The following is a 27,243-nucleotide window of genomic DNA, read 5'->3' as shown; positions in this document are numbered from 1 at the left end:
CCGCTGGGCAGAATCATAGACTCGGGTCTATCCTGTCGACAATTAGCGGAAGTGCCCCTAGCAATTCAGAAGAAACTGGTCGGAACTTGTCAACAAAAAGATTGTCGTATATCAAGCTGACAATGTCAGACCACATACATCTTGACGACCCGTCAGAAATTGACAGAACTTGGCAAGGAGTTTTAATGAATCCTCAATACAGCTCGGACCTGGCATCGTCAAATTATCATTTGTTTCGGTCTTTGCAGAACTACTTAAATAGTGGTAAATTAGTTTGAAAAAAGGCCTTTAAAAACCACATATCACAAAATTTTGACCAGCAACAACAGTTTTATAAAAATAGAATTATGGTGCCGCTGGAAAAATGACAGAAGGTAATCGAACAAAATGGCACATTATGTGGTTTCCTAATGTTATTTTCAAATCACAATAAATTAACTCTCAATTTTGATCTCCGAAGCCTCAATAATTTCTTAAACAATCTGATAGAAAATAAAATAAAACATTTCAAGTTTAGTTCCCACGGTTATACCGTGTAGGCTAAAGGAGACGGTGATGATGAGAATGACTGAAATGGTGGGAGTGGGAGGAAATCTAACAACCCTGAGAATAAACCAGTACACAGTGTTCTCCACAACAAAGTTCACTTGGCGCGAGGTGCAATCGAATCAAGGACCCCACGCACCAGAGGTCCGACCGAACGGTCTACAACTTAGCCACCGATCCACACACAGTTACATAATCCGATATTCATTTTATTATTAATTGCTGCATTGTATGTGTAAAATGCACTTTCATCTTTGCATGTGAACATTAAACTGCATCTGATATTCAGCGTCCTCAGCATAGCAATAATTTGCTCTACGATTCACTTCTTACCTCCTGAAAGAATACCGATCGTTGAAGATATATGCAATATGAAACAATATTCACCCAAACGTAATAGGTATATTATTATTAGTATCACAAAGATGAGTGACAAAGAACTTTGGTAAAGTATCTATGTCTGTGTTCAAGATCGGTAAATTTTTATTTGATTCACTACAAAAGATCTCAGAAGTCATATGAAAATAATCTTAGTCAAACAATGTACTTCGAGATTCTGACATGTAAAGCTTTTCTTAGATCATTGAAATGCATTTGAGAAACTATAATGTTTTCATGACTCGCAATTCAGAAATAGTGACAGAAAACTTGGTGCTATACAGTGGTAATTCTAACAATAGGTATTCAGTATTCATTCTATAAATAATGAATTCTAGAGATGCAAAAAAGCCGGCTTTTTTGAATCGATGGTTTTTTTCACATAAAAAGGGAAAAAAACGAGAATTTTGGAAATTTTGGCTTTCTTCATTTTCATGATTTTTCTATCTAAATAACTTTCTTATAGTGTATTCTATAGTAGATAAGAATTCCATGACCTAAATGCCATATTTCGCTCTGAAATTCACCATCAAGATGGATGGAGCACATGTTTTACGAATTAAAGCTAACATGAAGAATGTAGTATTTGAGGGCAATTTTAGAGGCTATTTAACTTTATTTTAACTTTTGAGTTATCGACATTTTTTTCTTCACTAGATCATTTTAGTTTGTCATCCGTGTTTCATTTCTAAGAGCTTAGTACTCTAGCTTCTAGCGCAAAAGTTAAACTTATGTTTTTCTATATATCCGTCAAAGCGTACGTTTTTCAAGATATCCGTCAAACCGTAATTCCACATTTCTGTTATACTGTAGCTGTGGAACGATTTAGCAGTAATTTTCCGGATACCACCTTGAATACTAATTTATATAAATAATCAGTAGTGGATTTAGAAAAGTACTTTGGGAGGGTTTTCTCTGATTGTTTCGTTTTCTAAAATGTCCTAATTTTATTTGGGAGGAGCTTGAAGTTTATGAGTACAGGCATATTAAATATTTCGTTTCGTTTATATATTTAGCGATAATCTTCCAGATACAACCTTGAAGATCATTTTATACTGAGAATCAGTGGCGGATTTAGAAAAGTATTTTGAGAGGGTTTTTTCTTACTAACGTTTAGTTTTTCTAAACATTCGTAATTTTTATTTGACGGGAGCTTAAAGTTTATGAGTAAAGGCATAACTAATAGATATTTCATTTGTTTTAGACATTCCGTAATTTGGGGGAACAGGCTTCAGTCCGAAAGACCGCCCCTAACCTTCGCAAAACCGTCACTGCTGGTAATTAGTAATAATATCGATTTAAAAACAAGAAGCAAGGAAATCCGCGAACTCACAGTACACGCACTATTTCTACTTCACAGATGGAATTAAGAAAAGCTTTGTCAGAATGGCCGAATGCTGGGTTGAATCCCGACTTCCCGATAGAAGCGCAAATACTCCACTCAGTCATGTTTGTTGTGCAGTTGTATTTATCTTAACTTAAATGTATTCCGTAGTCCTTTTTTCTTTTTTTGGTGGTGGTGGTGGTGGGGCGGGGAGGAAGGAGAGTTCCGTAATGATATGAAGGGTGTGAGCCAAGAACATGGTAACCAAGAAATTTTCAATTGCTGAGTTTTGCAGCACCAGATAGACAGCAACGCATACCGCTTCGTTTAATCCTTCATGTATAGTCTTATGTGAAAAATCAGCTTTCCAACTTTCAAAATGGATTGTGCAGCAGAAAATCTCTAATTTCTTAAAATAGTAATATTGTGGGTTACCATGTTCTTGACTCACACCTTTCATATGTTGAATCCCTTTTGTTAAAAATTCAGAGAACTTGACTGAGTAAACCGTGTTGGTGGTTATATAAAACTGTAGAATTTCAAGAATATACAGAACCAAAAGCTCTAGATATGCAGCCTTTAAGTGTATCATATAAATCTTATTTCTCTTATGTTTTAGTTTAATTTTATTTTGTTCCAAAAAGAGGGTATGGAATATTTTGAAGTAAAAATACTACATAGAATTTTGCTAGTTATTTCTGTATTTTTTAAAAGAAGTATTTACTTTTAGGTTTGGCTGGTTTACATCAGCTGTTTTCTTCTTTTTCCTTTTTAATAAACAACTGGTTTAAACTAAAAAAAAATAAATAAATAAATAAATAAATAAAAAGAACGATAAATGCGAATCGTGTGAACTTCATAGTGACGTTTTCACACATCAAACCATCTGCATTAGTTTTATTTCCTTTTCACCTTTTAATCAAGGTGTCCCGTGTTCAATTCTCAGTCGAACCACAACCCTTCTTTTATGCGTAAACAAAGTAGCGGTTCGGATGTCACTTTAAGCGAAAGTCTTCTCCTTGATAACCTAGGCATTACATAAGGATGTTAAGCCTGAACATACGAAACGAAACCAAATTGTATATTTCTGCATGCCTGAATGGCTATTGTTTTTATAAAGAAGCCAAGGTTGCTTAAATATATTGACAGAAATTGGCAAAATTTATCGATTGCCTACGTAGCTTCCAACATTAGCTTGGATTGGACTTTCAATGATATCTACATACTAAATTTGTAATTTAATACCTCAGTTTTAGCGTACTGATTATGATACGTTGACCTTTAAATTTTACATGCAAAGCAATAACAAGATTTTTCCGTTATTGTTCTACATTTAGAGTAATGACGGGATTTTCCCGATGGCTAGGGCGGGAGTTTCCCAATTTAAGAAATTTACTGACCGGACTTCTTTAAGCTTATGTGACCTCTTCCAGCATAACTCCGTTGTTGCACAATAACACCATGGCGAAACAAACTTATTTCTGTCAATATGTAATATAAATACATAAAGCAAAATAACTAAATCCAATAAACCTGGTTTAAACCAAAAAACCCAAGTTTAAACTCCCCCCAAACAACGGGTTTTTTGGCATTTTCAAAAACAACCATGGTTCTTGCCAACCCTGCTTACTTTTGTATGTAGGAAGTTAAAAAAAAATCTTATTATATGCATTGGTTAATCCTTTGGAATTCATAATGTAAATATGTTGAGAAGTAAAATTGTTTGAAATATCTTTTCGAAATTCATGGTTTATTTTCGAGATTTTATATTATTATCGACATCAACCACTAATTAAATGACTTTTTGTTTTATAGAGAAGCGAAACAAAATCTGCTTTATGAATTTAAAGCAGAATTTTGAAAAAAGACCAAAATTTCCCAAGCAAAAAAGTGAAGCAAAAAACAGTTTTTTTAAAAAAAAAGCCGTTTCTTTCCGAGCCCTTGCATCTCTAATGAATTCTGATTATCATAAGAGTATTTTAATAAATACAATAAATGAACGTTGCTTGTTGAGAATTTAGAGAGGCTTGATTTATTTCAAGGGGCTGGCAAAGAACCTAGAAATGACGTAACACATCTGCACAAACATGCTTTTCAAATAACGTAGTATTCTCCAAAAACAATTGTTTGTTTGGGCTTAATGTTCTTTTCAGACAGAGAGTATAAAAGAAGTGGACCTATAGTGTAACATGTAATCTGAATCACACATGTACTTGTACCCTCACATAAACAGAACCTCGGTTCACCGCAACAAACACAAGGACACAAGCCATTTAGGGCTCTAGAAACTGATATTTAACCTCAAGATTCCTCCGTTTTAAGTATGCTTAGTTGTTAGTTACCTTCAGAATTTAAAGGCAAGACAAGTAGACATCAAAGTAAGTTATGAACGAAAGTCTAACAACATCGACAATTAAGCTTACAAGATACATTCGCGAAGTGTTCCCTCGGGATTCGTGTAAAATTGATTCAAATGCAAAGTTCTCCTCGGCCCAATGTGTATTGTACTAATTTTAGTGGCTCATACCGGTAATTTGCATATTTATGAGCCTTCACATATCCGGAATTCAATCATACACTACTATAACGCACGGACACCAAATTGCTTTTAGTTTCTTGAGATATAACTGGAATGAATGTGGACATATGCAAAACAAATTGGATGAAGTACTGCCTCTCTGACATGTGTTGCCCACTCCATACGCCATCTTGGATCCGCCATATTGGATTCAACTTTTGGTTTTTCGAATGGAAATAGATGGAAATGATACATCAAATTCATGTACATTTTTCTCGGAAATTCATTGGTGTAGTGAGTTTTACCGTAGTTTGCACCGTTTGCAAGGTATTGCATGTTAAATATGAAGCACTTCACGAATATTGAACCAAATAGTAAGTTGCGTAGGGTCCCGTGTGTATATGTAATCTTATATGTGATTTATAGTTGACGAAATATAGAATAGAATAGAATAGAATATTTTATTGTCATTGAGCTTTACAAGCAATAGACAACGTCCGTATGCGATATACATATAGATACAGATATATAAAAAAATAATCATTGCATACAGACAATTAGTTATTGGTTAATTTTATAATGAACAACCTAATAATATTTAAAATAAAGTGCCACTGCAAATTAGGACACAATGTCTTGACATTCACTAAACTCTTGAATCGAGTAAAATGGATTCGTTACTAACCAATCATATAACTTTTTCTTATAGACCTTAAATGGCAGCTGTTGTACGGAGGATGTTAGTTTATTAAACGGCTTTGGTCCTATAACTAAATAACTATTTTTGATCTTCGATAATCTAGTGAAGAGTATATCAATTTTCTTACACAATCTAGTATTATATGTATGTACTTCATCTCTGAGTGTCATATTTGCGAGGTTTTGCTTAGTGTAAAGTAGACTTGATAAATATATACATTAACTACTGTCATTATCTTAAGCCTGATAAATAGTGGTTTACAGTGTTCTTTATCATGTGTTCCAACAATAATCCTGATAGCTTTCTTTTGCAAAACTAGAACATCATGTGCTTGGCTACTGTTACCCCAAAGCAAAATCCCATATCCAATTATGCTGTGAAAAAATGCAAAATATGAATTCCTCAGATACTCATAGGAAACTGAATCTTTCAATTTTCTTAACAGAAAGAGCACTCGGGAGAGCTTTGTACATACATATTTGACATGTTGTTCCCAGGTTAGTTGGCTGTCTATATGTATACCAAGAAATTTAACCTCAGATACATCATAGTTACCTCTATCATTGCAGTGATTGAAACTAAAGGTTACTTTTTTTTTTTTTTTGTTTTATCTTGATTTAGCACAAAACCATTTCTTTTAAACCAGGTCGCTGCCTCTCTTAATGCAGCTTGAGCTTCTATATGCACTTCTTCAAAGCTTGTATTTATGTTAAGTAGGGTAGTGTCATCCGCGTATAGAATTGATTTCGTATTAGTATTTAGAGGCAAATCATTTATCATTATTAAAAATAGTACCGGATCCAGAACAGAACCCTGCGGTACTCCATATTTCACTTCTAAGATGTTTGAATGCATGTTGTTAACACTGACTATCTGTTTACGTTCATTTAAATAGGATTTTACAAAGTTTAAACTGCTACTATGGAATCCGTAATACGCTAACTTATCACATAGAATTTTATGATCTACACAATCAAATGCTTTACTTAAATCGCAGAATGTAGCTAGAGCAAAACCCTTATTTTCAAAAACTTCATATATTTTTTTCGTTAGTGATTCTACTGCATCAATTGTGGATTTCCCAGCTCTGAATCCAAATTGAGCTTCTAGAATTATGTTTTGCTCAGTCATATATTTATATAGCTGATTTTTAACAATAGTTTCCATAATTTTAGAAAAAACTGGAATAAGAGATATTGGACGGTAATTAGACGAACACGATCGATCTCCCGTTTTGTATATAGAAATAACTTTTGCTATTATAAGCGATTTAGGAAAAATACCTTGAGAGAAGCATTTATTGAAGCATATTGCAAGGGGTTGCGCAATGTGATTAATGATAGCTTTTATAAGGTTGTTCGATATGTCAAATATATCCTTACTGTCAGAAGTTTTCTTTCTTTTTTCTTTTTTTTTTTTACTACTTTTATGACATCATCAGGGCTAACATGGTTAATAACAAAAGAGCTATTAAATGGACTATGTTGACTTAAATACTGATACATATTTACATTAGTATCTGCATTGTTTTTCTTGATTTCCTCTACGGAAGTAACAAAATACGTGTTAAGAGTATCAGGCGACAGCGTAACATTATGGTTGTTATTATTATTACTATTGCTTACCTTGTTGATTATCTTCCATGCAGTTTTGCATTTATTTGATGATAATTCAATGTAATTTTCATTGTATGTTGCTTTCGCTACCTTTATTGCAGATTTATATTTACTCCTTTGAGACATAAATATCACTGGATTCACTAGTCATTTTATTCTTATATATATTATAATACTGCATTACTTTAGTTTTTATAGCAGAGAGTTCTGGGGTATACCACGTTCTTTTACCTAACTTGGTTTTCTTTGATGAATTATATTGGACCATCCTTTTAGGCACACACTTTTCAAAAATATTTAGAAACTTAGTTAAAAAAGATCAAATGTATCGTTGGCATTTAAATTATCATACTTAATGTTTACTTCCCAGTTTATACACGATAAGAGTTGAATGAAACTTTGCAAATTAGTTTCTGTGATGGGCCTAGTTGCTATAAGTTTGGTGGTGGGAAAACTAAAATTGCAGGATTCTACTTTTGTTGTACTTAGATTGACTAGCAGGGCATCCTGATCTGAGAACGGAAATTGTCATACATTACTGGTTAAATATTCCGTTTTTACATTGGTAAATGCATTATCTAAGCATGCTGTGCCTCTAGTCGGTTTACGGTTAACCACTTGAAGATTATGTTGTCTGAGTAGATTAAGTAACTCATGGACAGTTCGTTTGTCAGTAGTCACATCAAAATGTGCATTTACATCGCCCCCTATTACTATCTCATAATTATGCCAGTTGCTGAGAAATGCCAACAACTTCTCCAATTTTTCTAAAAAAAATATATGGATTACTATCAGGAGTTCTATAAACAGATACAATTATTAACTTGTATTGATCCAGAAAAATTGCAGTTGATTCAAATTCACGTTCAGTATTAAGAAAAGTTATATCTAATTGACGATATTCTATTTGGCTATTAACATAGATAGCGACCCCACCATGTATGTATATACTCCTACTGTAACTATTTGCCATAGAAAAACCATCTATATTGTTGTATTGGAGTACAATGCCTGTACTCCAATGTTCACTCACACAGAAAATATGTAAATCATTTTCGTAGGCCAAGGTGGTTTAAACCAGCTGGTTAAAAAAAAAAAAAAAAAAAAAAAAAAAAACTGGTTTAAACCAAAAAACGAAAAATGTTTGGAAAAGTGTAAGTGTCCGTAAAATCTTGATGAACACACACTTGTGGGCTATCACGATTCATTCCCGTATATTATTCGTATTATATTCAGATCTAAATTCCCCATTCATTACTCGAAGAGATTATACTACAAAAGCATTTTCTTTTATAAGTTTATGAATGTTTCTTTTGTGATTTTTTATAGTTTATTATTATTGTTATGCAATTGCAATCAAAGAAAAACTCTAAATATTGTTTCATTTTAATGTTTACTATTGATAAAATACATCGAAATGCCGTACTTTGGAGGGGGGGTCATACAAACCCCTCGAGAGGCATTTATTAAAATCGGAAGTATTTTTGGTACCGGTATCTATTTGTGTACAAATGGGTCAGAGCCAAAGTGGGCACAAACAATTCTTATCTTTATTCACTTTTCTTACTGATATGAAAATTAAGTTGTTGTATTTCTTTAACTTGTACTACTAAAAGCCGTAATGAACTAACTTGGACTGAAATAGTTCTGTACTCTGCACTATTTTGAAAATGTCCATATAATTCTGTAGAATGGTTTCACTTGTGCAACTGTTTATCTTTTTGTCCTTTTGAAATGACTCTTGACAGTTATATTAACAAGTATGTAAAGATCGGTAAAACGTATTTTTTATCAGGAGTCCTTCGTGAGTGAGTCGGCAGACGTATCTCATTTATGGCCAATTGGTCCCTGTTTCGAGTTCAAATAGAGGACAATTCCTCTCGAATGTAAGCCGAGAAGCGGTTTGGATTCCACTTTAAGCTTATGTGCTGCATAACCCGATTGTTGCATAATAACACCAAGGCGAAACAAACTTATTTCTCTCCATATGTGATACAAATACATAAAGCAAATTATTTAAACAAAAAAAAAAGTTTAAACCAAAAAAAAAAAAAAACTGGTTTAATCAAAAAAAAAGTTTTTTTTTTTTGTTTTTTCAATAAAAACCATGGTTTATGCCAACCCTGTTTTGTGTAATTAAAATAAATGTATGACGCTCTGATCTCCTTTACCGTGATATGTAGAGAAACATACAAAACACAGTTCGAAAATTTGAAACTAGTGTTCCAAATATTTGAAACTTCTAACGAAAAAGGGTTTTGTTGGCAGAGTATTTATTTCTTAAAAATGAATGTTTATTCGAACACATCCTGTGCGTTAAGCGGAGAGCCATGTTGCAGCCCAGCCTTTAAGTTCCCCGCGCTTATATGAAGAAAAAGCATACAGTAACTGGAAGTGCGGTAACACTGTTGTGCTGTGTTGTCGCGTTCAGGAAGCTTGCAGCGCAGAGCCTACTTCGTAAGAATGTGATAGGAAAAAAGTATTTAAGATCTCATAACCTTTCATATCTTAAAAATAATAATGAATGTAAGTATTTCAATGTAATCGAAATAAAACGTTGAAGTAACACATCCAAAAACTCATCTCTTAATCTACTTACTTCATTCACTTTCGTCACTTGTTGACTCATTGCTGCTCCTTTTATCTTCCTGGACACATCAACAATGGCTCTATTTCTACCTCATGATCTATCAATATACACACTTACGAACATGTTAAAGGAAAGAAAAGAAATGTAGCCTTGGCAATCACGGGTTCACCCAAGTTGTTCTGTGATCAATTCCCTTGCTGAATGTAATAGAGAAACATGGGTCCTTTGTTTCTTTCAAAAAAGCAATGTGTAGGTGACGAAAGCTGTTTTTGCGTCTAATCACGTCGCACTGATTACGTTTTCAGCACTTTCCTTCAGTTCGTAGGCGTCAAAAACTTCCACATGCACTCACATCATATGTATTCATTGGAGTCAGACGGGCGAACGTGCATATATTTTCCTGAGTATTTCTCGTGCTTTTTTATTGGAAAAAAAATATGGATATTTCTTCTACGAGCGGCAGTATTACAGAAAGGAGTGACAAAATTTTGAGCGATAATGAAGTTGCAGAACTGATGAATGATTCTGACTCGGATGGTTATGAGTTAGATAGTAACGAATAGTAATGCCATGGATTATTCTGTGCTCAGTGGTGTATCCGGGAGTGAACAAGATAGTAACTCTGTTTCAAGTGAACCTAAGGCTTCGCCGGGAAAGAAGAAAAAGAAACGCGCCGTTCCTATTAGAAGATAGATTCTGATGTAGCTTGGATCGATATTTTCAAGTAAATGAAAAACCCTTGTTTAGTGGTGTATCGGGAATTAATCAAAATGCTAAGCTATCTACAGAATATTCTCCATATAAAGTGTTTCAGCTATTTTTACCAATGAAGTTTTATAGTAAAAAAAAAAAAAAAAAAAAAAAGTTGAGTTGATTTCGAATTTAACGTCCCGTTCAGCAGCGAGGCTATATGAGACGTGGACCTACTAATTAACGTGGAATTCAAACCACATGAGCTCCCGCCGGGAATAGTAGAAAAAGAAATGAATCAATACGCAAAACAGCAGATTGAGAAGTAGAAAAATTACTGAAACAAAAATCCTTGTTTTGTAAGTGAAAGCGTGTTACTTCAACTGAAAACAAGAATTCTTTTACACAGATTATTCACATGTGCTTTGTACGGAAGCCAGCTTTACGCAATTTTTACAAATCAACTACGTAAGAGCTATTAGTATGTCTGTCAAATCGTGGAAGAAGCTGTTTTTTTCTGCTGTTTGACTTATCACATGTCAATACTCACATACTGTACAGGAAGAAAGCAGGAAAACAAATGGCACTTCGAACTTTTTATGTGAACGTAGCAGAAAAACTGCTGCACTCAGCAAGCACTGAACTACAGGGACTATCCCAGTATTCACCATGGAATGCTGGTAGCAAGGGCCCAATATCCGCAAATCCTAATAGAGTAGGACAAAGGAGGTGCAAAGTGTGTAGCACCCGCAAAGTGAAAGGAAGTTCTTAATAAAATATTAGCGTTTATTGTCTGATACATGAAGTTGGACTTTGCGTGGGAAAGTGCTTCGAAATGTACGACACTAAAGAGAGAAGCACTGAGACTTTTAGATCTGCAAACAGATTTTCTATGAAGTGTAAACTCAATATTATATATCAACTAAGATTATATCATATCATAAATTTCTGAGTGTATTTGTTTCTGTGCAAGTGTATTTTGTACTGCGTGCAGTAAGTGAAAAAACTGACAAAAAGCAACAAATTTTCGAGGACCGTCACATGCAAATCCAAACAAGGTAAACAGTTCGTTTTTCTAATTTTTAACAATTGGTAAGTTTACTGTGTATCCTGTTAATTTCTAAGAAATTGGTTAAAAATCTATGGAGATATGAAATTTTAAGAATATCTCTAAAAAGTGCCGAACAATGTACGTGGCAAGTTTAAATACCCGTCGAGCTACGAGTGTATACGCGCGAGGAAAATGTGGCAACGTAGTACTCCGAATAAACTGCGATATCGATGGGCGCAGTGCAGAGAAAATCATAATGTCATATTTTCCATTGTTTATCATTTAAAACAAATCGAAACAGTTTGGTTGAAAAAGGTACTTTTAGATCTTTCTAAAAGTTTTTTTCAGATTGATAATACACCGCAGCAATTCAGAGATAATGAAGTCTCACTTTTTACTGTGTTGAGTAATGAAATTTTCAGAAGTTACAGGTAATAGATGCACCTACCCAGGAAATTATTTCACGTGATCTCCTTTCCGAGATATAGTCGTATAAATATCAGTCTACCAAAAAAAAAAGTACGATAAAATACGCACTTTTTCACTAATTCCTATTTTTTTCTCACTACACAGTACAAAGGAAATTTTTGTTTTCAGTATTGAAAAGACAACATTCCAAAAATTCTAACGAGGTACGACACTGCAATATAAGTTTTGAGTGAACGCCTGGGCAGCACCGCGAAGTCAGGGGCCTATCTTTACGAAATAGATAGTAGTTTATTCTACACAATTGTTATTTAATATAATTAACCAACAAAATCAAATGAGTTACAAGAATAATACTTACTTGTGCCAAGAAATAATATCACGACATTCTTAACAAAGTCAAATACACCTTTCGATGCTTTATGTGCTTCTCTAACACGTCCGAATAGAGAATCGTACGAAGGGGGAGGAGCTGCAATACAGAAAGAAAGGGAAATAATACTCACTAATCTCAAAGATTAATAAAAGTGTAACCAAAGAATTTTTAAGATTAAATTCTTACTAAAGTACTTCTCTTCTTAAGTAAAAAGCAGGCACTCTCCTTGTACCAATAAATGAATAACTATAGTTTATTGTATCATTTCGGCTCTCTCTGGAGCTTTCTTAAGCAACATTCCCTCCAGCTGCTTTTCTTCCGTTCCATATTCATCCTCAAAGAGGGTTTCGTTGAAATATTTGAAGAACGCAGGACCATCTGAAAACATTATTGAATTTGTAGTATTACTTGTTAATCCTTGCACTTCCTTATTTACAGAAATGTGTTAGCAAATATTACGTTATTAATGTCACTGACAGCGTTCAGAAAACTATTTTTGACACATGGGTGAAAAAAATGTGTTATTCCATAAATTTAATAGTGCTTTCGGATGATCCTGTGTTCTTCAAATACTTACCAAAATCCCCTTCGCGGATGAATATGTAAACAAAGAAGAGCAACTAGAGGAAATATTATAATTATTATCGAGCGCACGGAACACATTGTGATATCATTAAATTACTCAACACTTAAGTATACATGTGGAATTCCATATAAACTGTAAATTTGAACAACAGCCTTTTCATAAAAATAGTGAGTGAACTTTTAAATAGTGACAATAAATAGGGTAATCGAAAACCAAAATTAAGTTACAGAATACGCTGTGTAAATTGTTCTTTACAAGAAAACTAAAACTATTAATAGGAGAAGTAAAGGTGAGAATAAAGCAACGCAGAAAAAAAACTTCCTGTCGATGTTCCCCGCAAGGAAGGAAATGTGGAACTAAAGGAACAAATATGGAGGAACAAGGTAATTCACTTTTGAATTAAACAAGTTCTCTTCATATATAATCTATGAATAATAACGAAATTACATTTACGTGAATAGTAGTAGGTTCAAAATAATGATGGAATAACAGAAAAATGTGCCCACTAGAACCGTACTATTCACTCATAGGTGGCTGATTAATTAATGTACTTACCCGATTATAAGTAGATCTTTTTCAAACTTTTTTCATGCTTCAAAAGTTGGCTCTCGGCTTAGAATCGGTGATCTTAACACGGTCAGTCAAATAGAGTCCTGCAATATTAAAAAGCTCCAGAAAATCAGTAGAATCATCAAGTAAATTTTCCTCATCGTGTAGACTCGGTGCTGCCACGCCAGTGGATTTTCTTCTATTTCCAGTGGATTTGTAGAGATTCGAGAGAATGTGTTGTTCGTGAGTTTAAAAAGTGTTCAAGTTCGTGCTTCACAGGACAAAGAAAAAAGTGGCGATGAATCTACATCATTTGATGGGATGACTGACTACACAAATAAATAGGAAGTATATTCCTTATGCTTGGTATGCATCATTAACAAATTTCAATTCCCTGGCACTTGTGACCTTGGAGATTAATGAACTCGTGCTGTTCACGCCACACACTGATCCTTCTATCCGGATGAAGCAAAGTGAAACGAAATTCATCGAATCATACTACTCTCTTTCACTGCTCGATAATCCAGTCTCAGTGGTCCTTGGAAAAGTGTGGTGATGTTTCTTGCTTCTTTGTTTTAACATGGGTGTTCAAAAGGACGTCAGCTAGAATAACCCATTAGTACTAAATTCCAACGAATCGTCTCTTCTGAGATGGATGTCAGGTTGCCAGCATTGCACTTTTGTAGCTCTCTTGTTTGCCTGCAGAATTCTACCTTCTCTCTAAAGAGCTAAAGAGCTAAACATCTAAAGAGCTTCCACCTTCTTTGCACGTCCAGAAAGCACCTTACTGCTGGAAAATTTCTGCTGTTTCACCCATTGGTGATGCACGTAAGAAAATGTTACCCTTGAAAATACTGTTGCAATCTCATTTTTGGAAATATCCATACCTACCATCCGGATTCCGTCAAACATGTCCCATTCAATCAAAGGTTAAATCGTTTCGCTTATCCAAAGTATCGACACCAGAGACATTAAGATATAATACTGACTAAGAACACAGCTGTGTTCAGTTGCCGTATCGACTTGTGTCACTATGAGGTTCATATTTCAGATACTAGGTGTCTAATCTGACGCGACGTGTTAGAGTTGGAAGAAGTGGTTGACAGTGAAGAGAGTTTCGGTATTAAGTGTAAACAGATGAAAAGATAATTGAACAGTAGTTTTAACGTTCCAGACAGCTATAAAGTAAAAACTGTGACATTCATCTTGGTCTCGTAAAAATTTAAAAAACGGCGAGTATATTACTCTTCTAAACTCTTTCTTTCTCTCACACACGATTATTAATACAAGTAAATGTTGTCATCAATCTTCTGAGACTGCTAATTATTCTGCACACATGTCGGAAAAAGAGTAAAACATCCAAATGTTTACCATAATTATTTACAACTGCAGTCTATATCATCAAGACAATAGTACGAATTTTTGCAGTTTGTATTTTTACGGTAGTAACATGTGCAACTAAAGATTTCATTAGTACATATAAATATTGTACTAAAAAGACATACATATCCGAATAACAACAGCATCACCAATATTCAGCTTACCATTTGGATCAATGGCTTCCTCATACGATGGCGGAGGACCTCTATCAGTTCCAGCACTTACAGGAACAGTACCTGGAATATCCTGATACGACGGCGGTGGAAAACTTGGTTCAAATGGTATCTGTGACGGTGTTTGTGATGGAGGTTGTGCAGTATCTGAGCTTTCATCGGAATCCTTTAATAGAAGAGCATTTAAAAGGAAATGTTAAAAATCGAAATGAATAATTAAGTAAATACTACAATGAATTCTAAAATAGCACAAACAGAATCACCATTATATTTAATTCATTTCACAATATGAGCAGTGATTCACAGTCACACACGGTGATTTCCGTTTCAATAGACAAGATAATTCACGTAGTACGTGGCTCAAAAGTCAATGAGTACCCTGGAAATGGTACAGCCAGCCAATGAAAGGATTACATGTTTAAAGACATGAATGAACTTTACATATAATGTATAAAAATAAAGCATCAAGTACATTCCATACTTTTCATCATTTCCGGACGAACAGAACCCGCGAAAAAAATATCATAACTTCAGCTATTTAACGCTTAACGCCTAAATTGCCTTTTTTTTTTGTTTGTTTGTTTGTTTGTTTTTCATCGTTATGTGGCAGCACAGCGTATTATATGCCCAGCAAGCCTACCTATTGGTGAAGAATTAATGTACAGGGTATTAGAGATAAATTTGACGATTCTGGAATCTGGCACATGGAGCATGCACAGTTTCCCGAGGAAGAGCCTTAAAGGCCGCCCGAATCTCGTATACCAGTTGAGCCTTGGTGTTACAGGTAGTGTGGTTGGTTACTTGCTTAACCACGTCTCACTCATAATTCAAAGGACTTCAATCAGTGGAGTTAAGGGGCCACAAGTTGAGACCAGTGAAAACGTAAAAGTTTAGGCAGAGAGTTGAATCTTGCTGCCATCGTAAGATATTCCTGCAGCCATCCTCTCCACCATAGGCTTGATCACGGTGTTCGGCTTCACATCACTGTCACTGAGATACATCAAACACTATCACATTTTGGACAAATTTAGTGTACATGACACGAGGAATGTTTGATGGATTGTAGGAAGCCATCTATTGTTCTGGGGATTGTGGTCTGGTCCAACTGGATATTTCACTTTGTTACGAAGTTTCTTTGCCTTGTCACCCGGTTTGCTCGAGCCTTTTCTGTCTGAGTTGGCGTTTACGCCTTTTACAGATCCTCATTTACAGCCAGCTTCATAGTTGACGCTGCAACACCTATTTCCCCCGCTAGAGCTCGCATTTTATTGCCTGAGGCTTTCATCACTTTCTTCTGCAACTGCTGGATGAATTCTGGTGTTCGGTGACAATAGGAATGTTGTCTATGTGTTTCTACCAGCTACGGCTTCGTAGCCTTCGTTGCATCTCTCGTGCCCCTTTTAGCAAGGAGCAGCTGTCTTGATTAAAGTTAGGATATCCAGCACGAATTATCATGATGTAGGTAACTTTCTTCTAATATTCCGGTGTCTTCCACTCGTCTATTGCAGTTCCTTTTGACATCACTGGTGTATCTCAAACGACAGAGTATAAACATACTTCGAGTTTTGCAAACACATCCCGAAAATACATATTTATGTGCACCATACAAGGTAGGCCTATCAAATTTAACCGAACACCCTATATAAGTAGTGCGATCTAGTACATTTGGAGAATATACAGGATATCTAAACAGTCATTATGTAATTTTAAATAATTATAAAACAATTGAAATCAGAAACAATTAGTGAAAGTGTGCATTTAAAGACTTTTGTAACATAAAAACTTAACTAATGCATCCAATTCTTATGTTAGTTGATAATGTTTCGACAACTGCTGTTGCTTTTATTTTGATCAAAACCTCTTCGAGTTAAGAAATGTGGCGCTTCTGATATATTTTTAATGTGTTATCGTCCGTTATATTATAAACATCCTGTAGAATACTAAGTTATAATTCTTCACCAACACTAGTATTAAATTTACATTATCTATTTTGAAGTTACACAAGAAACCAAATGCTTGGGATTACTACATCCATAATAGATCAGATAATTTTTATGAAATCTGAGGTTTGGATCGACTGAAAGCTTTCGAAATGTGGATGTGGAGAAGAATGGAGAGTATTAACCTGGCCGAAAGGAAAACGAATGAAAGGGTCTTAGAAATGGTGGAAGAGAAAAGAACAATTTTAGATATTATTGAGAAGAGGATGAGAAACTGGTTGGAACATTGGCTAAGAAGAAACTGCATAGAACGTCTTGCTTCTATCCTCAAAATTTAAACTTAAAAGTCCGAAAATTGCACCCTGTAGCGTGGATACCCACTAGTTGAAAAATGGTTGCCATTTTGAAATTTTACGTTGGATCGCCGCCAAAATATATATACAGCTAATTTAGAGCGTCTCGTGCTTCTACTCTGAAAATTTCTATTCAAAAGACCCAAAATTGCGCCTTGTAGTGTGGATACCTGTTATTTTGAAAAAAAAAACAAAAAAAAACCGCCATTTTGAAATTTCACGTTGGTATGCCGTCAAAATCTGTACAGAAAATTTAGTGTGTCTCGTGCTTGTACCCTGAAAATTTAAACTTAAAAGACCGAAAGTTGTACCCTGTAATGTGTGTGTGGTACAGGCAGACAAACGAACAAGTGTAGATCAAGTCATCCCAGGAGCCTTAGTAACGTTCGCCAAATATGAATACCAAATATATTAATTTAAAACAAAGATATCATTCATGGCAAATATTTCACAGAGTAAAATAAATGCTTTTGTTTTTGAAGTTCACTTCCGATACTTTGCGCGTCCAATTACGGGAATTTTCCTAGCACTAGCAAGACGTTTCTTGTTCCCGAAAATAAAGGGTCTTTCCTGGTAAGATCGGCACAATCGAAACAGCCGAAAAACGACAGAAGCGGAAGGGACGCAAGAGAAATGAAAATTGTGAACTTTGGCAAAGGATTGTTTGAAGGGCCCTAAAATGGTGTAAAATCCGTGCGAAAAACACGTTTGTTTTAAGTTTTATAATTATTATTATTATTTTTTATTTTATTTTTTTTTTTTTTTTGACAATGTTGCCATCACTTTCAGGCCCCGAAAAAAATATATGTTGTACCTAAGCTTATAACAATTTTTTAACCAAAAAATTAGGAACGTGCCCCCCCCCCCGCCAAATTTTTCTACAATTTTTTGAAATTTTCAACACGCAAAAAATAAAGAAAATACGAATCGATAGTTTTGAAAAAAAAATGCACATTTGCATCTAGTTAGTATCTACAATCTGTGAGATTTTCAAAATTTTTGGACCACCCCCACCAAAATTAAAAAATATTCAATTTTGAGCATGTATGATACGATATTTCGGTAAGGGGAGGGGGTAGGGGATCAAAAATTTTTTTGAGATAGTTTTAGGTCAAGGGTAACCTTTTGGGTCAATAGCAACCCAATTTGGATTAAGGGCTGATTTCACTATCTTACTAGGAAAGACCCTTTAAAACAATTAACAGAGACAGCTAATATTTATAAAGTAAATGTTTCAAAATGTCTTAAATGAAATTAAGTATCTTTCAGCTTAAAATAAATAGTTTTATTGTTGAAGTGTCTATTTCCGATGCTTTGTGCATTCAATTGCCTGAATTTCCCGAGCACTTCTATCACGACGAGTTTTCCCCGAAAATGCAGCTTTCTTTACTGTACATCGACACTTCCACTAGTACGGAAGTTTCAATTAACACTTGAAATAGTAGCGTTACATAGTCTTCGGAACTCGGAGCATTAATCTTCTTAAATTTGACAAGAATTTTTACGCTATTGCTGGTGTTGATTCTACAGAATGCTTATTTGAAGTGTAGCAACTAATGACGGGACTACACTACCGTTGTTGGAAAACAAAATTTTACGTCAGAATACTTGTGTTGCCATCAAATATATGAAATAATACAAATGTATTTACATATTTACTGCTGGTACAGACCTATGGCCTTAAACTCGTCAAATGTATGAGGCATAACGTCCGCCGGCGTCGCCGAGTCGCGAGCACACTATTCACGGAAAGTATTTTCTAAAATATAAAATTGCATATTTTACTTCAAATAGGCCGTAAACACAATCCATACATTAATTTGTTCTATAATTATCTCAAGGTAAGGTAAGCTTTTTATTCTTTCAGTGCATTCAGAACTTTATATAGGTCTACCGCTGAATGTTGTTGTATACTTTAACATGAAAGCATCTAATTCGTCCAAGAAAAGTCCAAGATCTGATAAAAAAAATCACTTTCAATGTGATCACCTTAGTTGTACCAATAATATACTAACAAAAGGGTCAAAAACCCAGGTGGGTTTTAAAGTGGGTTTTTTCAGGTGGGTCCAACCCGAAAAAACCAGGACTGGGCCCACTTGGGCAAACCCTGTCAAGAACCCATCTAACAAATATAGTTTTAAGGTTTCATTCGAAACATTCAAAAGTATTGAAAAGTTACTTACTCGTTATAGGAATTATTTTATGGTTAATGTGGTCCACTCTGGTGTCTACGAGTTAGAAGTGATTGTGGTAAGTTCTATATTGGTGTGACCAAAAGGAATATAGGGATCAGGATCAAGGAACAATGTTAAGGATGCATAGGATGGTAACTCAACTGTCTCAAGATTATTTAAACACTTAAAAACATCACAATGTAAGATTAAAGATAAAACCTCTCCGATTGTGGAAAGAAACGTATATGAATCTATTTTATAAGAACAAATAATTCTGGGCTGAATTTGAACAATGGTAATAACTTTATTAACAAAGATATGTTTCCAGTAGTCAAATTTTTATCAACACCGATGCATGTGTTTCTGGAGACTGACACATTTGTGCCCATGAACAAAAATGTAACATTTAGAATAAACACCGTATCTAGTTATGATAGAACTTTGGTTTGTGGAAAAGTTTTGCAAATCTGAATATAGATACTAAAGTTAATAAGAGAAATCAAGATCTTTATTAATGAAATTAAAAATACTTTGCACCAATGATATTGCATTGAAATTGTACATAGGATTCTACCAACAAATTATCACTCGAGCATGTGATATGACAACTAGGATACAAGAAAACAGCATACAGAACATGGTACTGTAGTTAGTTGTAACAATAACTATGTCTTATGAACAGAAGTTGATATATAATTCCATTTTATGGTCCTTTTTGAATTTACAGTGACAGTCTCAAGTTCGAAGATTTTTTAATTAAGATTAAAGGTAATTGAAAAAAATATCAGATTAACATAAGAACTGGATGCATCAGGTGAGTAAAGTCTTTCCTCTTTTTAACGATAATGAAGCAAAAAATGTTGAAAAATTTGTATAAAATAAAGAAATTTAGCAATTCTTGCCTACTCGTTATCTGATTTCTCTGTGCAAAATACATTTAGCCGATATTCAATTCCTGTTCATGCCCTTCTTAAAATAGCCATCAATTTTATTTAATTTTAACCCTTAATAATGTAGTTTTCTCCTATAAATATAGAAATCCTTAGTCTCAATAGTTCCTATCATATTTTGCTTAGTGTTATTTATTTTCCTTGCTTTAGTGGGATACGTGATAAGTTTCGACACCCACCCACCAATAAGTCAATGGATTTGAAGGATGAGTGGAATGAATCACGCTACCTCGCCTTATTCAAATTTCTGGAAATTTAAAAATTAGCGATCATGCAACCCCCAATGACGCATTGCCCCTTTGTGCTTCAAGATGACCAGTTGCTGGAGTTCTTCCGAGTTGCGGGACCATGTATTCCATGAGATATTCATATCAGCAATTCCTTTTTTTTTTTTTTTTTTTTTTCGTAAACAACTTTATTATTCAAAATTCCAAACCACATATTGACTGTTGACCTGTAACGTTTTATTTCGCTAATCATGTGGAAGTTATTCGATTTCCACAATCTTGCAGTAAAGCAAATGCGGGTAGGAAAGTAATCAATCAACTACATTCATTTTATATTTATTTGTTTATTAATTTATTTGAAAAATTTTAACAAAAAATAGTTTTCATTGCAGCTTTATCATCTGAATAAATTACATATATTAATTGTGTTTTATGTGCAAAATTCTGTGGATTTTTCTTCAGAACTTCGTGAATTATTGATCTCAAAGATGTAGTTAAACAGACGCAGTACTGAAGAACTAAGTTGGGTTACAACAATAGCTCTGACGAACATACTCAACGGCTTCATCAGCTGTTCTAGGTCTTCCACTCCTTGGTTTATGTAGAAAGGCTCCTGTTTCCATAAATTACTATAGCACTTACAAGTCGATTTAATGCAGAAGGAACTTGCCACATATCGTTCTCTAGTTTCTTTGTGATTAAATATCTACTTTGGTTTCGATAACCCGACTTACACATTGTACTCTTTCTTGCATGTAATCATTTCTGCACATACTCCGCCTTATGCAGAGTTGTTTTGACGTATGACTAGCGTCATACTAAAGGCCTGACTACTGCTGGAAACATATGTTGGGGGAACTCTTTAGTATGGCACTAATCAAGCGTCAGAACTACTCTGCATAAGGCCCATTAGGTTTTACTGTCTTCTAAAACAGAACAAACAACAATAAAAAATAAAAATTAAAATTAACATCATGCTGTCTACATGAAGAAAGAAAGAAAAAATGATACAACCTTACTTAGGAATTCATGGGCACTCGATGTACTAAACTTATAGCACTGTGCGTTCAAGGAATCAATGGAACACTGAAAATATTACGTACAACATAGACAATATCATACACATTATACTACCCACATAAATACCTGGACCCCAAGTAATGGAATTATAACAGCCAGGGGTCCAGGTACATATGTGGGTGACTTTTCACTACAACGCAAGCACGTAACTACCACCTTAAAAAAATATACATGTCAACTTAATTTACTTATCGAGAATATGAAACACGTTGCAATACCACAAATTACTCTAGTTCTTCATTTATTATTTTTTTCCCCAGTTAAGCACTCGGTCATTCATCCCCAGGGACATATAATGGTTCAAGTCCTTTTTACAACACGACCTTTATATTGTTTTTTTTGTGTGTGTGTGCGTGTGTCAACTGTGGTAATTATGAATATTGTGTAGCTTTCATCGATACTTATGACCGCCTACTTCCCTTACACAGCTGTCGTGGGACGTAAACCTGGACGATTTCATTCCATAACACGAAATATTACACAATGTATCTGCCTCAAATCGAACCGGCAAACTATGTGCGCAATACTATGAAATGGTTAGCGCGTGCCTTCATTAGAGCAGAACGTGCAGGTGATTACAATTTTTACCGTTATAACATTTATTATATGACCTCTTTCTTGCATGCTTCGGGCCACTTCAATTATGCGAATTCTGTCCAAATTTACTTACAACAAAAACTGAAACTAGGAACAAGCATGACGTCTGAAGAATTTGACACATTCGTAATCATAATTATTTTCAATTAGAAGAACCAAGAAATTTTGGTCAGAAATATGGTCATGACAATCGAGCAAGTGCTAATGTGTAAATTAAGACTGAAGATGGATTAGCATGCCAACAAGGAAACACCAAAAATGTATTCGCTCTGAGTGTGTAACGTCTGTGTCATCACATGTTATAGACGCCGTCGAAAACTTTAGCGGTGTTTTCATTATAACGTCCAAACAATACGTATTACTGAGAGAATCTCAGAAAGCAACGGACAATAAGGAACTTCGGGAAAGGATAATCTGATTACACTAGCACAATCCATTTAATACCTTGTCAAATCTTCTGATGTCCATTGCTACGGGTGATGACTGTAAACTGCGAAAAAGCCCAAGATCAACTTGTAGCTGCGAACAAATCAACTGTTGGCCGACACTTCAGTGATGTCCATCTTAAGCCAAGAGACAAGGTTCTGTCACTTGAAACTGTAACGGAAATTATAAAATTTAAAGAAAGAGTTAACCCAAATCAAGTTTTTCATCGTATCTCCTGTTGTGTCGTGCGAAACGAGGAGGAACTGATGAAATACTTGAAGTACAAATTGGTGTTTCAATGTGCAAGGACGAACACCATGTGCATGGGTTTTATCGGGTTCTTCCGTTTCCTCTCACTTTCTTCATTCCACCATTTCCTTCATTTCTCATCATCACCGCTCCTTTAGCCTAGCCAGCATAAACGTGAGACGTAAAACTTAAAGATTTCATTTCAATATGGAAAGGCAAGACATCATCATTGGTTGCAGTTTTGGAGGAGAATGCCTCTTGCAAGAACACATTACCATCAGATCCCACATATATAATCAAAGTGTTTTCTGTTGTGTCGTGTAATGTGGGTGCGCCCGCTTAACTTTCATCAGATATATATTTCCAGTATGTAAATTTCAGTAACATCGGACAATATAGTTTTTGATGGCTACTCAGGACCAGGTACGAAAGGCGAACGAATAAGGAATCAGCGAGAGAGCCAATAATCGACGATCTCAGACCATTGACTGTATCCCGAGAACTGCTTTTAGAAAACGTCTCCAACAAAAGAATATTTATAGAACTTTTAACTGATCATCTTCAATCAATAGGTATCATTCTACTTCCAGTTTCAGGTTCATATTTCTTGACAGTTTCAACATCAGTAACAGCAACGGGAACAAGAGTACAATCATCTGTTCTTGTGGGAGAGGATACTGATTTGTTAATCCTCTTGGCTTCGCAAGCTGACGCAAATATCTAAGTTTGGGTCCTAATACCTGAGAAAAGAAAATTTTCTCAAAGTTTACAGCATTAAGAACTTCAAGCTGACCTCGAAGTACTTTCTAATCTATATCAATAACTTCTCTTCTATTATAACTTCGTGCGATACAATTTCTTCATCGTTTAGAAGGGAAAAAAAATGTAGCTCTCTCACGAAAAAATAGCAAATACTCGAGCATCTTCCGTCTCTTTTAGCCCAAAAGGCATAATATGGGGTGTTATCATTTTCAATTCATTTTAATTGACTTATCTTCATTTGCACAAACATGAACCATAGAATAGGAACATTTTAATCGAGTTTTTCACCGGTCTCAGCAGTGAAACACTATGAATTTATTACCAACGGATTAGGGATGGATGCTGATGGATTGCTGGTCTGTTCCGAAAGACAATGATCCTACAACTAAAAATATCTCGCACATTATTTTTTGTGATAGTGTGTCTAGCTGCGAACGAAATTCCAAGTGCTAAAGAAGTGAAGCATGTTAAGTTTTTGTGAGGTCATGGTTGTGGAAACTGTTCGCGCATTCTAGTCAGGATGATGATATGGAGGAGCTTAAACTATAGGCAATGATATGAGAGAGAGCGAGAGAGAGAGAGGGGGGGGGGAGAAAATTTGATTAATCTACACTTTTCTCCGCAGCCTCAACTGTTTCAGTAAAATGAGTTACATCTTCTGATATACGTTGTTCATTAAGTTAATTACATTTCATTTTACAATTATTATTTGTAGTCCTCGTGAGGTAATTTTCAAGACTGAATATTAACTTGTTTTACTCAATACTTTGTAATCAGATAAACAAGACAATCATATACATATTGCTTTCACAACAAAAAGAAAATGCAATATTTAGTCCAGTGAAATTAACAGAATTTTTAAATAGAGAAATATTTCCAGTATTGAAATATCAAGTTTTCTAAAGATCAGGGTTGGCTGGTTTAAACCAGCTGGTTTTTCCAAAAAAAAAACCCAACTGGTTTAAACAAACAAACAAACAAAACAAAACAAAACAAAACAAAAAAAAAAAACGAAAAATGTTTAAATCGTGTGAACTTCATGGTGACGTTTCCACCTATCAAACCATCCGCATTACGTTTATCTACTTTTCACCTTTTAATCAAGGGGTCCCGTGTTCAATTCTCGGTCGAACCCATCTTTCAAGTGTAAACCAAGTAGCAATTCGAGGTGTCTCTTTAAGCGAAAGTCTTCTCCGTGATAACGTTGGTATTTCATAAGGAATTTAAGCCTAAACATACGAAATGAAACCAAATTATATATTTCTACTTGAATTAATGCCTGTTGTTTTATAAAGAAGCCAAGGTTGCTTAAACATATTGATAGAAATTGGCAAAATTTATCAACTGCCTACGTAGCTTCCAACATCAGCTTGGATTTCAATTTGTTTTAATTTTATTGAATATCTACATACCCAATTTTTAATTTAACACCTCAGTTTTAGCGTAGTGGTTATGATACGTTGACCTTCAAATTTTACACACAAATACATTTAAATATCAGGACTTTCCCAATGGCTAAGGCGGGAGTTTCCCGATTTATATATATATATATAATTCTGTATAATGTTTTTACTTGTGTAACTGTTTGTCTTTTAGTCCTTCTGAAATTACTCTTGACAATTATATTAACAAACAGGCCTATGTAAAGATCAGTACAACGTATTTTTATCAAGAGTCCTTCGTGAGTGAGTTGGCAATCACATTTGTGACCAATTAGCCCCGGTTTCGTGTCCAAATGGACAATTTCTCTTGGATGTAAGCCGAGAAGCGGTTTGGATTCCGCTTTACGCTTATGTGACCCCTTCCAGCATAACTTTGTTGTTGCATAATAACACCAAGGCGAAGCAAACTAATTTCTAATTTAAATACATAGAGTAAATTATTTAAATTAAAAAAAAAAAAACTGGTTTTTTGGTTTTTTCAATAAAAACCATGGTTTTTGCCAACCCTGCTAAAGATGATGGCATACATCTGCGTCTTAATGAAATTTCCTAAGCCATATGTTTCACATCAATTTGTGGTACACATATAGCAGAAAATATCCCGAATATAATAGCTATTGCTAGCAACACAACTACCATTTACAGCATCATCAGTGATTGTAACACGCTCATATTTAAAAGTAATCGATCATGGCCAGCTATACTTAAAATTAACTAGCTTCATTAAATTTCAGATACATATAAAAGTATTTTGGGCTCCTTGGGAAGCTTTTGAAGCGGCAAATAACGATTACTTCTGAAAGTTTTCCAGTATAATATTTCGTTTCAAAGTTATGCATAGTTAAATCTTAAAACATACATTGAAAACACACTAGCTTGACTTGAAATCGCCATATTTGAAGACTGTGACAAAATATGACAAGTAGTCGTTATAAATATCAATTTTTAATGTATTCTTTGTCAAATGAAGCAAGAACGAAGTTTCTATTTTGAAATGTCAAAAAGTCACGACGTTTTAAGAAAAGAGATAAACTCTGTGGGGAGCCATCTTAATGATGCATATCTCGGTTTCTCCAGACCGGATTATGTTTGATTTTCAGTATGTTGTTTTGGGACAATATTCTGAACATCTCAACCAACTTTTAGCTTGTTATTATACAATTTTGGGTTAAAACCTAAATAAACTTGACTTATGAGTGACCTAGTGTTTCATTCGAAATACAGGAGGATGGATTGATATGGAATATTACCAGGTGAGTGGTTTGAGGTGTCAACTTACATCCCCATCAAAAGCCCACCTCTTAACGAATTTGCTGACTATGCTACTTGCCTAACGAATGTATTGTATTTGTAGCAGTCAAATTCTCTTGTAACATGAATGTGGAAAGTTGTTATTCGAGCCTCTTGGGCACAATAAAAGCTATAGCAGTTGAACATATGAAGGATTTTGGAGTGAATTCAATGAGTGTATGAACAATCCAGAAGTGATCCGGAAAATTTCTATCCAAGCAGGAGTTTCTTGAAGATGAATCTCACGCAAGACGACCTCTAACGACCAAAGATAATGGGCTGAAAGCAGTGTCTGAAATAGATTCAGATAGAGTTGCTAGGAACTTGTAAGCGGTTCCACAAGTTGAAGATTTATGATGAGCGAGGAAACTATTTGGTTGCATTTTATCTTATCTTTACAGTATAGAAACTACCTGAACGGGTATGTCATGAACTTTAACATCTCAGCATATGTTCCTCGTAAACGTACCGTCACAACACAAATCCTTTTGTGCACATTTTTAATGTGCTTTGAGAAACAGACGATGTACAAAATATCCCAAGGAGTCAGATCACTGACTTACGCTAGTATTGGCGTCATACACATCAAAACCCTAAACAAGTCAATAATCTGCGTTTGGTGGACAGATAGCGACGTTGTGCACTAGAGCTAGTATCTAATGCTCACACTATCACCGTAGCTGTGAACTGTGTTCAACTACAGCGAATTATGTATATATTGCGGCAAAGACAGACTGCAGTGGTCAACAGAAGGGGTAGTGTCCCTGCTCACGGTAATGTTGATACGGTGCGGATGAGCCTGATAAATATTAAAAGTTCTGGCTGCGAACTGTTACCTATGTATTTCTCA

At 34.8% G+C, this 27,243-nt stretch overlaps 1 protein-coding gene across 2 annotated transcripts in view; it reads right to left on the bottom strand.

Annotated features, from left to right (window-relative positions):
• The window catches only part of LOC145680706 (transmembrane protein 272-like), a 59,993-nt gene that overhangs the window by 21,780 nt on the left and 10,970 nt on the right, over nucleotides 1–27,243 (bottom strand). Inside the window, exons 2-4 of one of the 2 annotated variants that reach the window (XM_081751624.1) lie at nucleotides 22,669–22,821; nucleotides 14,895–15,069; nucleotides 12,201–12,311 (exon numbers count right to left, since the gene is read on the bottom strand). In XM_081751624.1, the coding sequence (XP_081607750.1) occupies nucleotides 12,201–12,311; nucleotides 14,895–15,069; nucleotides 22,669–22,692 (310 nt within the window). In that variant the 5' untranslated portion in view covers nucleotides 22,693–22,821. The remainder of the gene's footprint in view (nucleotides 1–12,200; nucleotides 12,312–14,894; nucleotides 15,070–22,668; nucleotides 22,822–27,243) is intronic. The other variant, XM_081751623.1, reaches the window with a different exon arrangement.

Source organism: Thermobia domestica, chromosome 3 (genome assembly GCF_964235325.1).
Source record: "Thermobia domestica chromosome 3, izTheDome1.hap1.1, whole genome shotgun sequence".
Classification (NCBI taxonomy): domain Eukaryota; kingdom Metazoa; phylum Arthropoda; class Insecta; order Zygentoma; family Lepismatidae; genus Thermobia; species Thermobia domestica.
This window is presented reverse-complemented; position numbering and strand designations above follow the sequence as displayed.